This window comes from Cyprinodon variegatus, unplaced genomic scaffold (assembly GCF_000732505.1).
Source record: "Cyprinodon variegatus isolate N-32 unplaced genomic scaffold, C_variegatus-1.0 Scaffold122, whole genome shotgun sequence".
Classification (NCBI taxonomy): Eukaryota; Metazoa; Chordata; class Actinopteri; order Cyprinodontiformes; family Cyprinodontidae; genus Cyprinodon; species Cyprinodon variegatus.
In genome coordinates this window covers 1,137,605-1,151,245 of record NW_015150575.1, presented here as the reverse complement: position 1 = coordinate 1,151,245, position 13,641 = coordinate 1,137,605, and the positions used below count along the sequence as shown (strand labels likewise).

At 37.6% G+C, this 13,641-nt stretch overlaps 1 protein-coding gene across 2 annotated transcripts in view; it reads left to right on the top strand.

The window, feature by feature from the left end:
- The window catches only part of fbn1 (fibrillin 1), an 80,233-nt gene that overhangs the window by 42,691 nt on the left and 23,901 nt on the right, over positions 1–13,641 (top strand). For both annotated transcript variants that reach the window (XM_015375613.1, XM_015375612.1), the window contains 12 exons: positions 284–409; positions 502–624; positions 1,247–1,372; positions 1,851–1,970; positions 5,900–6,022; positions 8,250–8,372; positions 8,456–8,581; positions 10,542–10,664; positions 10,751–10,873; positions 10,984–11,151; positions 12,300–12,368; positions 12,454–12,579. In XM_015375613.1, the coding sequence (XP_015231099.1) occupies positions 284–409; positions 502–624; positions 1,247–1,372; positions 1,851–1,970; positions 5,900–6,022; positions 8,250–8,372; positions 8,456–8,581; positions 10,542–10,664; positions 10,751–10,873; positions 10,984–11,151; positions 12,300–12,368; positions 12,454–12,579 (1,476 nt within the window). The remainder of the gene's footprint in view (positions 1–283; positions 410–501; positions 625–1,246; positions 1,373–1,850; positions 1,971–5,899; positions 6,023–8,249; positions 8,373–8,455; positions 8,582–10,541; positions 10,665–10,750; positions 10,874–10,983; positions 11,152–12,299; positions 12,369–12,453; positions 12,580–13,641) is intronic.

The window sequence follows — 13,641 nt, the reverse complement described above, 5'->3', positions numbered from 1 at the left end:
TTGCTTGGAAAAATTTGCTTTTATTTCAATCATTCCCTCTGGGAGTTTAACCTAATTTAAATTGCAACAAAATTTAACCTGTGAAAAAAGTAAAAGTTTGCAACTATTGGTATCACTCAGGGAGCTAGTTTATCAGTTATGTGTTCACATCTAAGAACAAAAAGTAATAAATTGCTAGAAAAAATCTCTTAAAAAAAATCTTCATAAACAAAAGAGATAAGATTCATAGATAAACTTGATTTATCAGTTTTCTAGTCTTCATCATGGGTTTGTTCTTTTACAGATATAAATGAATGTGAGTTAAGTGACAGGTTATGCAGGAACGGCCAGTGCGTCAATATGATCGGCCGCTACCAGTGCACCTGCAACACAGGCTACAAATCCAGTGAGGACAGGCTGGACTGTGTCGGTACGTAGCTAAACATTGAACTGGTCTCTTGTGACGACAAAATCTTTTGGCTTTGTTGAATATTTTTTCACTCTGTTTTTTCTGCTGCTCAGACATTGATGAGTGTACAATTGAAAATGGAGGCTGTGAGACTTTCTGCACAAACTCAGAGGGCAGCTATGAGTGCAGCTGCAACAGCGGCTACGCACTCATGCCTGATCTAAGAACCTGCACTGGTAAGTAATTGTATTTTATTATTATCATGCATACAGTATTAAAGGTTTTTTTTTTTTTTTTTTTTTTTTTTACATTTAAACTGTACAGTATTAACATTTATTCCTTTTTCTCCTTGTCCCATGCTGTAACTTTAAAATCTGTTTGATCATCACCGACGTCTTCTATTTAATTTTCCTTGTTAACAAAGTTATAAGAGAAGCTCTTAATTTCTAAGACAGCAAGTGTAAAAAGCAGTCATAGCACAACACACTGTGGTGATTATGTTGTTATGTGGTTAAAGGAAACCTACTCTCAAAATGTAAACCATAATGTTTGCTTTTCTTTTTACTTTGAAAAGTCCACAGGCAATGAAAGATGTTCTGTGAAAATTATCTCTCTCTTGTTTCAAAGCTTATTCTTTTCTTTATATAACTGCAGGTTGAATATGCTGTTCACAGTTTTTGTCGTACTCCTCTAATTTCCAAACTGAAATCAAGGCTTTACAGTTGTAATTTAAAAGCAGTGTTTAATTGCAACGTTTTAATCGTGGCATTTGTTTTATTTTTAATGATATGAATCAATCCGATTGTTTTTGTATTGGTTTGTGTTTAAGCTTTAATTTTCCTTTGTGTGCATTTCTAGATATCGATGAGTGTGAGGAGAGCCCTGAGGTGTGTGATGGGGGCCAGTGCACCAATACCCCTGGGACCTTCCAGTGCCTGTGCTTTGATGGCTTTATGTCATCGGAGGATATGAAGACCTGTCTGGGTAAACACTTTAACATTAGAAGTACAACCTCCGCAGCTCTAACATTATTAGATCCAGCAGGTTTGAATTCGTTGGGATTTACTTAAACAACGTAATGATCCACTTCAAAGGGTTATCTAAAATATGAGTCATGAGAATGAGTCTTAATGACTCAGTTCTGTGAGTTTGTGCTTCACAGAGCAGGGAGTAATGTTGTTGTTGTTGATTTATAGGCCAGTGTGCATTGTGTTATTTTCGCCGAGGCGAGAGGAATGGTTGACATTTAGACGTCTGGTTTCGCTGTGTGAGAAAACAAAAACTTACCCATAATATGAAGACATGTATTTCAGCAAACATGCAGCTGCAGTTTTTCAAAACAAATTTTATCGGCAAAAGCTTTTATTAATCATACTAAACTTTTTTTTTTTTTTTGTAGTTTTGTTTAACAAACTGACATGTTTCATTGCTTCCATGTCACTTTTCCCCCACTCTCATCTAGATGTGGATGAGCTGAACCCAAACATCTGTCTGAGTGGAAACTGCGAGAACACCAAAGGCTCGTTCATTTGTCACTGCGATCTGGGATATTCTGTACGCAAGGGTACTACGGGTTGCACAGGTGAGTGTAAAATGCCTCGCAATGAAAGGGACAATTGTACATAATCACATGTCTGATACTTATAAGCAGTGTGCATGTGTGGTTATTTGTCGCATTGCATGAGTGAAAACACCTGGGAAAACCAGGATCCTGGGAGAGTCTCCTGACTAAGTAGAAGCAATGCTAACATCATCCTTTCTCCTTCAAAAGCTTCTGTCTTACTTGATGAGAAACATGCAGTTGAACACATACGAGTTAAAGCACAAGGCCACCCTCTGTAACAGGAGCAGTGAGATCACTATCTTGCATCAGATGCATGCATCACATTGCACCTTTGTTTATTCCTGTGTTGGTCTTTCATTAAGGTCTGTTAAACATTACGTGATTGTTGGAACGCTTCAGCACCACGTAATCACCTGTAACGGCTCCAGAAAACATAAATACAAAGGGTGCCCGGTTGCTAGTTTGGAGCTACTTTCTGTCCACCAGGAATTAGGCCTGATTTATAACGCCACTTAGTATGTGATTAAAATTAGTTCTAAGTTAAGTCAGGAATATTTTTTTTTTTTTGGCCTTGTCTTTAAATCAGTCAGGCAGCAGCAGGTCTCACTTAAGACGCAAATAAACACTTTTGTCAGAATTTGGACTTCGTCTGTCCCATATACTCTCAAACTCGAGTTCCTCCAAACAGAGACACACACTCTGGCTCTTTTTCTAATCCCATTAAAATGTCCACATAGTATTCTCCTGTGTTGAGAAAGCTGGTGCTGCAGCGGAGCGGGTCGGGTCTGAATCACTCGTCTGGAATTCAGCTCCAGACTGGAGAATTATGACTTTAATTCCTCGCAGCGAGGCAAGATGTCGGACCAACAAGCAGAAAAAACAACAACTTCTCTCTGTGGAAAAGATCCCCTAACCTCCATTGACTTGTGTAAAGGTTAACAAAAACCCAAATTTGATCCAGCTGATGATTGAATCTTTTCATTATTCTCTTTAAATTCAACCACATTCATGTTTTTGTAATGTTTACCCTAAAGTAAGATATGTGGATCCACTCCATTTAATACATTAAAACGCAGGTCCTATATTTATCTATATAAGCCCCTGTTAGTAAGGTTGCTGTTTTCATCTGCCTTTAAGATGACGCCTCTCAGATAGTTGGATCACTTCATGGAGACCTATAAATGTTACACACACTTACTTAGTGACATTTGTTTTAGAATTGATATGCCCTGGCCCTGCATGTATCTCATGATCTAGTTTGTTATAAAACGGACATTAGCTTTACAAGCAATGAAGAATGTAGATTATAAGAATAAAATATTAATAGAGGATTCAGGTACCTGTTGTTAAAAAAGGTTTGAGGAACCTTACATTATGTTTTAGTTTTCAGACATGGAGCTGTTTTTTCATACCTTTATTACTAGTTTTTTTGGCAATTCTAACATTTAAAGATTGAATAAATTTCATTTTATGATTGGGAACCTTCTCAAAAAAATGTTGTTTTGGGTGTTTTTTAACCAGATTCTGGGAGTTTTAATATCAGTCAATACTTCTTCTGCAGCATTATGTTTCCAGAGTTAGTTTGGGGTTATATTCCACACTATTACGTAGCAGGCCTTAGCTGGATACTGCTACATGAGGGTTTCCATATAGCTATTATGAAATATTAATAATCCAATATAAAGTTTATCATCTACTGTCCTAAGATATTTCATTTGTAAATCGGGTCTACAAGTAAGTGTGTCATTACATTTAATTAGAAATCCTATTGTTCTGTTCAGGTCTTAGAAGTTTTTTTAGGCAACAAACAGGATTATGAATACCAAGAAACCCAGCAGACATTTCAGGGATGGAGTTTAAATCAGGATTACCTTATAAAATCACACCCAATACAGTATTAACTGTATTAACTCATCGATGTATAAGTAACTGTTTTCGTAACAAATAAGTCAAAATTATGTCAGCATTGTCAGCAGGTCTCATGCATCAAATAGTTGTATATGTCTGCTACAGCAGAGATGCTGAGGCAAAATATTGGTGGTTTAGATTTTTAAAAAATTTGTTTTAAATACAGAGAGCTAACTGTCTATTTGCAATGACTGTACAGGAGGACAGAGGGGAGAAAACTGCATAGTGTCTGTAAGTCAGGTCAAAGGAAAAAAAATATCGGTATCAGATATCGGGCAATATTTCAATATCCATAAAAAATATTGATTAGTACAGTAAAAATCTTCCATCTGATATGAATGAGCTTGAATTTTTGGCCAAAGATATTGGTTTGTGGATTTCTAAAGCTAATTTTTGTATTATGAAAAAAAAAAATTATGACTATTATAACATTTCCCTATCTGTGGAATAAAGGAATGCTTTTTGTTGGTCTATCACATAAAATCTAAATCACATGTTTGTGGTAGTGACATAAAAAACTTCTTAAAAGGTTTAGGTATGAATTTTATTTGGGACACGGCATATTTTTCCTACTTTCTTGAAAAGTGGTCCCTATTGTTTATCCCAATTTGACAGAGGAAAGAGGTTATAGAAGAAAGACTTGGTTGTTAGTGTGGTAAAATATGCAAACCTTTGTCATTTGAGCCAAGTGGCAAACAGATAGCAAACAGACATAACAGGAAGATAATTGGTCAGTAATTCAAACTGGGTGACAGCCAGTCGGGAAGGAAGGAGAAAGTATAATTTACCAGCACCCTTTTTCATTCCTTCATTTCATCTGTCAGACATTATTCTGGTTAAATATAACTTCTGACACACTATCTGCAACTGCTGACACACTTTTCACGTGCTGCAATCGTTTAGCTTCACTTTGCTTGTTCCTCTTGCTTGTGTGGGTGTGTGTGGAGGGTGTGTGTGGAGGGTGTGTGTGGAGGGTGTGTGTGTGTGCTGCCGTGCTCTCTCTGTCATCAAAGACTAGGGAGGGAAACGATCATTAATTCCATCTGTAATCCAGAGAGATTTGTTTGTTGCCAACCCTCATATTAACTCCGTGATCAAATGTAGAGTAAATATACCGTACTCTGTCCTCAGGAAGAATGTAATCCAGCAGCACTATAATCTCTAATTGACAGTGTTTCTGAATTACTACCCTCTCAATGACCGACAGGCAGAGAGAAGAGCGTGTCTCTTTGGCTGTTAAATTCTAACATCTTGTTTGAGTTCACAGCGTTGATCGCTTTGAAATGCAAGTAGACATTCAGTCACACATCTTTTAAAGCCATAGCTTTGCTCCCTAATTCTGAAGGCCAGGTATTGTGTTGGGTCACATTTCACAAGGTTGTTTTGACTCAGTTTAAGAATCATTATTGTTGTTTTTCACCTTAAATAGCGCTCTATTTCCACAGAGTTGTTTAGGTATTCCACTGAGAGACCCTTGTGATGCAAGAGTTACACACTGAGGGGATCTTATCACCAGAAGCGGCTGCAGTGAGGTCTTTATTGACTGCACTCTACAGGATGTACCCAACTTTATAGGAAGGGTGCAATTTAAAAGGAGTCAAAAGTAATTGTTTCCATTATTTAGTGGGAGTTTTTTAATAGAATCCAGGGCACCAACTGAGCCAGTGTTGATGAAAGAGCAGACAGCACGAGGCCTCGGGGCACCGCTCTTCCAAATGTCCCTTTTTATATCTTTCTGGACATGCTTTAACAATGAATTTCCAGCTCATTAAATCCTCATAGTATGGCTGTTACCATCGGGGATCAGAGGATAGCCAAAATGTCTTTGTGGCCTGAAATAGCGCTCTCATCAGATTAAACCAGCAAGCCAGTAAAGATTTAGTTCTGTTGCACATCTCTATGCAGTTCAAGCCAAGCATCAACTTTGGTTAGAGAGCCAAAAACCCCAGAGTAATAAGAAAGCAGACTCAAACCAGCAGACCATCAGAACTTGATTTGTTCTTCTTTTATTTACTTGGGCTTTGTCTCCTTTTCATCAGATATCAACGAGTGTGAGATTGGAGCCCACAACTGCGACCGACATGCAACATGCACCAACACAGCAGGCAGCTTCAAATGCAACTGTGCTCCAGGGTGGATTGGGAACGGCATAAAGTGCACAGGTAACTGAAATAAATAGGATATTTTTTATTAACTATTTTTATGTTTTATGTATCTCAGTAAGTACAGTATTTTATTGTTTTTCTTTTAACTCTTCATTATTATGTTATTCCTTTTCTTATTTTACTAAGGTCCATATTTGTGTGACCATATTTTCTATAATCTTTTTGCTGCTGTAATTTCCCCATTTTGGGACAATAAAGGGATTTTGTATTCTATTCTAAATTATAATATCATCAAAAAGTGTTATCAATGTGATTTAATTAGAAGTAAAACTCATAACATTTACTCAAATTATATATTTCAAAGTTTAATTCTGTTAGATGTGATGACTGGCTTTCAGCTAATAGAAATAAAACACAATTTTATCTGAAAGTTTGATCATTACATAGAAAAATGAAGGATGTATGATCTACACAATCAGGGGTTATACAGGCAAGGACAAGAAGGCTTGATATTGCTGAAGAAGCTGGCTGTTCTCAGCATGGTATCCAAGCACATTAATGGAAAGTTGAGTGGAAGGAAAAACTTGTAGAAAAGTCCACGGACAAATATGGTAATATAGCTACAGAGTTGCACTCCACGGGAGTAGTTCTTAGTCCCTATTAGCCAGATACAGCGTTAAAGTGGACTGCTTTCCAGTGCTCCAGTGCCTTTTCAGATTAAAGTAAACCTACATTTCATTTGAGAGTCAAACTCCCTGGAAAAGATGAGTAAAATTATTCCACTGGAGCACTCAAATGGAGCCTTTTCTTCTGATATTTTTAAAAAATATTCAAATTCCATTAGAAACTAATCTGTCGGTTTTTATTTACAGTGAACCATTAGTCAACAGAAATAATCACTGGAAATATGTTATCATGTCAGTACAGCATTGTTGTAAAATGAGAGCTCAATTTTCTGGACTCAATTAGAGAAAGAAATGTAGTTTAAACTAATGTTTTGACTGATTAAAATGCTTATGTATATGCACCAGTTATAATTATTTCAGCCTGAAGAGACTCACACGGAGAAAAGTTGCAATTAGAATTCAGTTTATTTATACAGGTAGCACAGCTCAGAATATTTCTATCTAAGCAAACACAAACAGGCTTAAATTGGAAGGCAACCGGAATTTTGCTCAGTTTTATTTGAATAAGTTTGCACACCTATCCAGGAGTCTTTATCAATTTTGTTGCCTAGCATCAGAGCAAACTCTAGTTGAAGCACTGATGTATTTAAGCAGCATGGATGACCGACCTCCTGAGCACATTCCAAGTCAGATGTTAATCAAATAGCCACCCTTTGTTCTACAGGTTTGTTGAAGGTTGTTGTTGTGCATTGACTATGTGATTGGTCTTTTTAATCATAATTAGAGCGAAAGTCCGCTTGCCTTCTAATTTAAGCCTGTTTGTGGTGGTCATGACCTGGATGACTCAGAATTTTGCACTGGTATGTTTCTATCTAAGGAAAACCAGCTGATTTCGAGAACTCACTGGCTTTCTGCAATCCCTGAGAGTGAGCATATATGAAGTGACAGTAGAGGGGAAAACTCCTTGTTAACAGGAAGAAACCTCCAGCAGAACCAGGTTCAGTGTGAGCTGCCATCTGCTGAGGCCGATTGGGGTTCAAGGAGATTGATGCAGATAATATTATAAATAAAATAAGTTCTTTGGCGCTTGGGCCTCGGCAGGAGACTTCAATGCTGTGGATCAATATTTGCTTGGATGAGTAACCTGGAAAAGTATTAGAGTAGTCTTCCCCCAGGGCCCGACACTGGTGGTGGAATAAGCCAGAGGGTGAGTAAGGTGGAGGAAAGTGGCTTGTGTGTGGGAGAGAAAAGCTCAGCCGGGAGCTAGGAAGCTAAATGAAGGGGATATAGCAAGATAATTGGATTCGGAGAAGGTGTGGACCCCAAGTTTGTTAGTGGAAGCTGATGAGAGTCATCATAGGGTGTTCAGGTTTAGCTGATAAGAATCTTCCACATTGAATTTTTGCGTAGGCTTCATTTGAGAATAAAAAAATAATAGTTTGCACTTTTATTTGTTTATTTTTGTATAGATGAGGCCTAGAAGGTAATAAAACATGAAAATAATTAATTAATAATTAGAGACACTAAACATATCAGCTTTTTTGTCTTAATTATTGATGGACATATTACATATTTCATAGAAAACAAAAAGGTTATAAGAACTTGAGATTTCAACAAAATTATATGTAAAAGTTTTATTATAACTTGCCTTGCTTTAGATCTGGATGAGTGCTCAAATGGGACACACATGTGCAACAGCAATGCCGACTGTCTCAACACCATGGGCTCATATCGCTGCGCGTGCAAGGAAGGCTTCTCAGGAGATGGATTCTACTGCTCAGGTCTTGAAAGCAAAACAAATTATGTATATTTTCTTTCTTTATAAAAGCCTATAACGATACAATGTGTCTGATCACCTCTGCAGACAGCGATGAGTGTGCAGAGAACAGCAACCTTTGTGAAAGTGGCCACTGCCTGAATCTCCCCGGAGGCTATCGATGTGATTGCGACATGGGTTTTATTGCCACTGCTGATGGGAAGGCCTGTGAGGGTAAGACGTTGCTAAATATTGCTGTTCTGGTGCCAGGACCACTGAATGTCTGTGTCCAGATCTGTGATAAATACTCTAAACGTCCTGCGTTCACTCCTGTCAATGTCTGTTTGTTCTTCTGTTAAGAGCAACAGCTGGTTCAAATATAGACAGTGCCTTCAAATAACCCTTGAGACAATGTTTTGGATAAAGAAAGTACGCAATGTGTTTAGTATCAAAGTGGTTTTAGTTTATTTGGGAGTGACAGAAGTGCATCTTGCCTCATTACGTTTTGAAATATGGATGATTTGGTGTCTCAGCATCGAACTCAGTGCTGGGAAAAGATCACTTTGATCATGGAAAAGTCCTATCATAACTTATCGATAAACTGTGAAAGATGTTTTCACATTTTTACCATGTAAAGATAAAAAAAATTCTATCAAACTGCAATGTCTGTTTTATGTTAATTATACATCAATGTAATTTTCTTTTAAACTTTTTTTTCCTGGATTCCAAATTAGACATGCTCTTTTTTTCTAAATCTTATGTAGGTTTATTTATTTATTTCAGTTTCCAGGGACTCTTTTGCAGCTTTTTCATCATTTTTAAACCAGAGTCTATTTTCAGAGGGGTGATTTGTAATACTTCCATCAAAGTGCTGTCTGCGATGTGATTCTTGTTTTATTTGACTATATTTGGAACTCGTGATAGAAATTAATGATCCTAAATCGATTTACAAAACATTTGACATGTAGTTTACACAGTTTGATTACCAAATTATCCAGAATTTGGCTAAAAAATGTCTACCTAATTAGCCCCACCATTCTCACACACCCTGTATGCAGTAGTTTTTACACACATACAGTCTTATACTGCTAGAAAACTTGACTAGTGTCTGACTCATATATAGCAGTTATTACCCAAGAAAATATTTGATCTGCGTATGCTACTCAAAAAATCCTCTTACCTTGATATTGTTTGCGCTTAAAAATGAAACTAAACTGACAGGATCATGTGTTTCAAGATCTTTTTTGGCAAATTTTTTTAAATTAACCGACCTCTTTGTGGCAACCAAGGAGTTTTCAAATATTATTTCTAGAAGTCGGGTAGATTCTAAAAAATTAAATGTATGAAAAATGAAAAAGAACCCATGGTTCCAATTTACACACAGTTTTTAGAGCAGCACACACACACACACACACACACACACACACACACACACACACACACACACACACACACACACACACACACTTGTATTTCTATCCATATTGAGACTTTACATTGCATTCATGTTAGTTACCTAACCCTAACCTAAAGTTCATTCACACCCTAACCGTGAAAAATGGGGGTCTGCCACATTAGGAGCAGCCTTTGGTCACCATAAGGCCTGTTGGTCCTCACAAAGTCAGCAAATATACCAAAAACCATCCTAAATAGGTTACATAAACAAGTACACACACGCAACCCCACAAACACACACAACATGACAGGACTGGACTTTCCTTAAAAATGAAATCTTCACCTTAAGACCCACTTAAATCAAAAAAACAAGTGACAGCACCTAAAGTCTTTAAACTCTTAACTATAAGGCAGTCAAGTGTTTTAATTAAAAGGGATGACCCATTTCTCTGGATCTTTGAAGCATTTTATTGCTACCAGCCTTTCTTAATCTGAAACAGTATATCAGCACCAATCAGGCAATTTCTAAAAAAGATGGATGAATTTTATTATTATAAACATGATTAAGGCATACTGTCCATCTGCTTTACACATGTTTTTAGCCAAAGACTTTATTTAACTAGACAATATCTGTTGATACTTAAGCTTTGAGTCATTCAAGTGGTTTTAGAGGGATACATAAAACAAAAATCATTCACAATTAAATGATACAGGTATAAATTGGTACACATAGCAGGTATAAAAATGAGGTATAAATTCCTCACTGCTGAGTTCATCTCTGTCTTTCTTTCTCTCACAGACATAGATGAATGTACCTTTGAGGACATCTGTATCAATGGACGCTGCCAGAATATGCCAGGACTATTTAGATGTCAGTGCAACATTGGCTTTGAGCTGGACAGGAGTGGAGTTAACTGCACAGGCAAGACACATTGAAATATGAACCTTAATTAGCAAGATTAGGACGAATCCATGTGTTTCATTAATATTTATCTGTTTCCCTCTTAGATATTAATGAATGTGCAGATCGGGCTATTTGTTTGAGTGGAATCTGCGTTAATACCTTTGGAAGCTACATCTGTAACTGCCCACCTGACTTTGAGCTGAACCCCACTCGGGTGGGCTGTGTAGGTGAGACTCAACACATTGTCGCTACAGATCAGTGGTATTGGTTTTCATGTCGGCCTGGATTGAAATGTAGCAATGTTCCTAAATGTGTGTGTTTACATGTGTATGGGCAGACACTCGTACGGGAGTCTGCTACCGGGATGTTCGTTCCCGAGGAGACGCATCTGAGAGTTTGGACTGCTCCAATGAGATTGGAGTTGGAGTTTCCAAGGCATCCTGCTGCTGCTCCGACGGCGAGGGCTGGGGTAGTCCATGTGAATTATGCCCGCGTGCAAATTCAAGTGAGTCAACACTTCGTACAGACGTAAAGAAATGAGACCAAGCTGTATGGCACCTATCAGCTGTTTTTTGTGTTTCCTTTTTTTATTACCTGGAGAAAAATATTCAGATATGAGAAAAAATTGTCCCCTTTATTGTCCAGAACAATATTTATCATCCCTGAAGTGCTATAGAAGATAATACTTGCCCCATATTTTGTTTTAGAAGGTACCATGATGACCAGAGTTTGATCTCTGTCTGTATAGAGCATAAAATAACATGGCACCCCACTTTCTACCTGTTGCTGCACAGTGCTGGTCAGCTGGCTGAAAGAATGTCACAGTTCTCTTTGCTTACAAGAAAGAAAAATTTAGCTGCTTTGAAATATATTGACTGTCTATTCTAGGCTGTTTTATTGACTTTTTAATAGTTGGTACCGAAGTTGACTTGAAATAAATTGTGAGATAGCCCACAGTGCTGGATCAGAAGCCAACTCATTAGTTCTATTGCTTTAAGTATGATGAACGTTCAGATGAGCCCAAAAACATAAATGGTTTGAACTCAAATGTTTAAATGATAAAAAAGCATCTTAAACACCAATTGATGAAAATGGAAAACCTGTGGGAAACCTTTTTCTTTGTGCTTTATTTAGGGGAAACAGAGTTTTGTTTAATCTTTGTAGGCATTTTGTACTGATTGTTATACATAAAATGTTGTGTTTGAGGACATTTTAGCAGTCTGATTTAAAAGAACTTGTATGTTTTTATAGCTGCTTACTCCATAGTTCAGTCATTTTTTCTTTTTCTGAGTTAGATGTTTTCATGCCGTGCGATGAAGATTTGCTGTAATTGTTGCTGCTGGTAAAGATGAGACAGCCTTGTCCTTCTAACATGGAAATTACCACCAGATGGTTCAAAACAATGCAGGCAGTGACTCATCCCTTTCAGCTTGAGGAAACGCTCACTGCTGGGACAAGAACAGAAAGTTATCTCTGAGAAGTTGCAGTCATGTCCCGTGCGCCAGACTCCAATGATCACTGGCAGATCTTAGACGTGCGATTTAGAAAAAAAGCTTCCTTTATTTTACCTAGTCTCAGGCAACTGTTCATTACAAATCCTGGAATGAAGCAAAAGGCATTGGTGTTTATTGTTTTTGGGTTTATATGTTGCAGGTGAGTACAAGACGCTGTGTCCTGGAGGAGAAGGCTTCAGACCAAACCCTATCACAGTCATCCTAGAAGGTTAGATGAAAAGATATTGTCATTTGTCTTCAAGCCCACAGCTGCACAGACTTCCCCTCAATATTTCCTGCTTTTTCTTTTGCAGACATCAATGAATGTAAAGAACTGCCTGGTCTGTGTCAGGGGGGAACTTGCATCAACACATTTGGCAGTTTCCAGTGTGAATGTCCAAGAGGTTTTGCATTGAACTTGGAAACCAGAGTCTGCGAAGGTATGAAACGTGTGCACCTACATGTACCCACCCTCACAGGCAGGGAACACTCACAGACAGCTGATCTATCACTCTCACTTTATTGGTCTAATACTCCTTTTTGGGGAAAAAAATGAAGCCAATCATGGAGAGCAGCCAAATGAGAAAGAACACACTGCTAAAACCATCTAGAAATACATAAAGCTTTCATAAATACTCTTCATTTGAGTAGGTAAATAAGATGGTTTCCCAATGGAATGAGTATTTATACTAAAATACGAGGATTAGATAATATGCACTTGAAATAAGACAATGCAATTGTTTTTTTGTCTTTCTTTAAATGTATATTGTCTTGTTCCATTGGCAAACTGTCTTACTTACCTCATTAATTCAATAAACAATGCACTCATTTAAGAAAAAAAAATCACTTATTTAGTTATAGGGAAATCATATTTAAATGTCAAACCATTCTGGCTTAAACATGTATATAATTGTACTCTTTATCAGACGATATTGTCCCAAAATTTCGATTTAAAAACAAATCCTGTCTTAAAATCGATGTTGTTTTTTCTCCGTTATTTTATGCAGGCCAGTTAATTATATGTCAACCTAAAAAACCAAAATTCGGCCAATCATATACCAATGGTCATCTGTATTCATATGTCGCAGTTAATACATGCAACGGTTGAAATAAGAAATAATAATCATTTACTTTCCCATTGAGTTCCGTCATAGTGTTCATGGGGATGGACGTCTGTGTCTTCAGCAGGCGTAGAGCTAACAGAACTGGCAGCGTTTTGAGGCAAGGGTTCAAACATGTACGGCTGTAAGCCTTCTACACCAAACCAAGCTTCTGTCGCCCTGGCTCCTCTTCAATAAAACATAAATGATGGAGGAGACTCATCCACGACCTCCGACACAAAACTCTCCTCTTGCATGTTTCTGCTGTCCATAGCGTTCCGTGACAGTGTTGTTTCTAAGTCACCAATTTAGTGCTACTTGGTCCCAATGTAATTTCCCATTGGGAACCTACTAGCACTAAGTTGCTAATTGGTTAGCAAAATGCTTCCGACAAACCAGCTA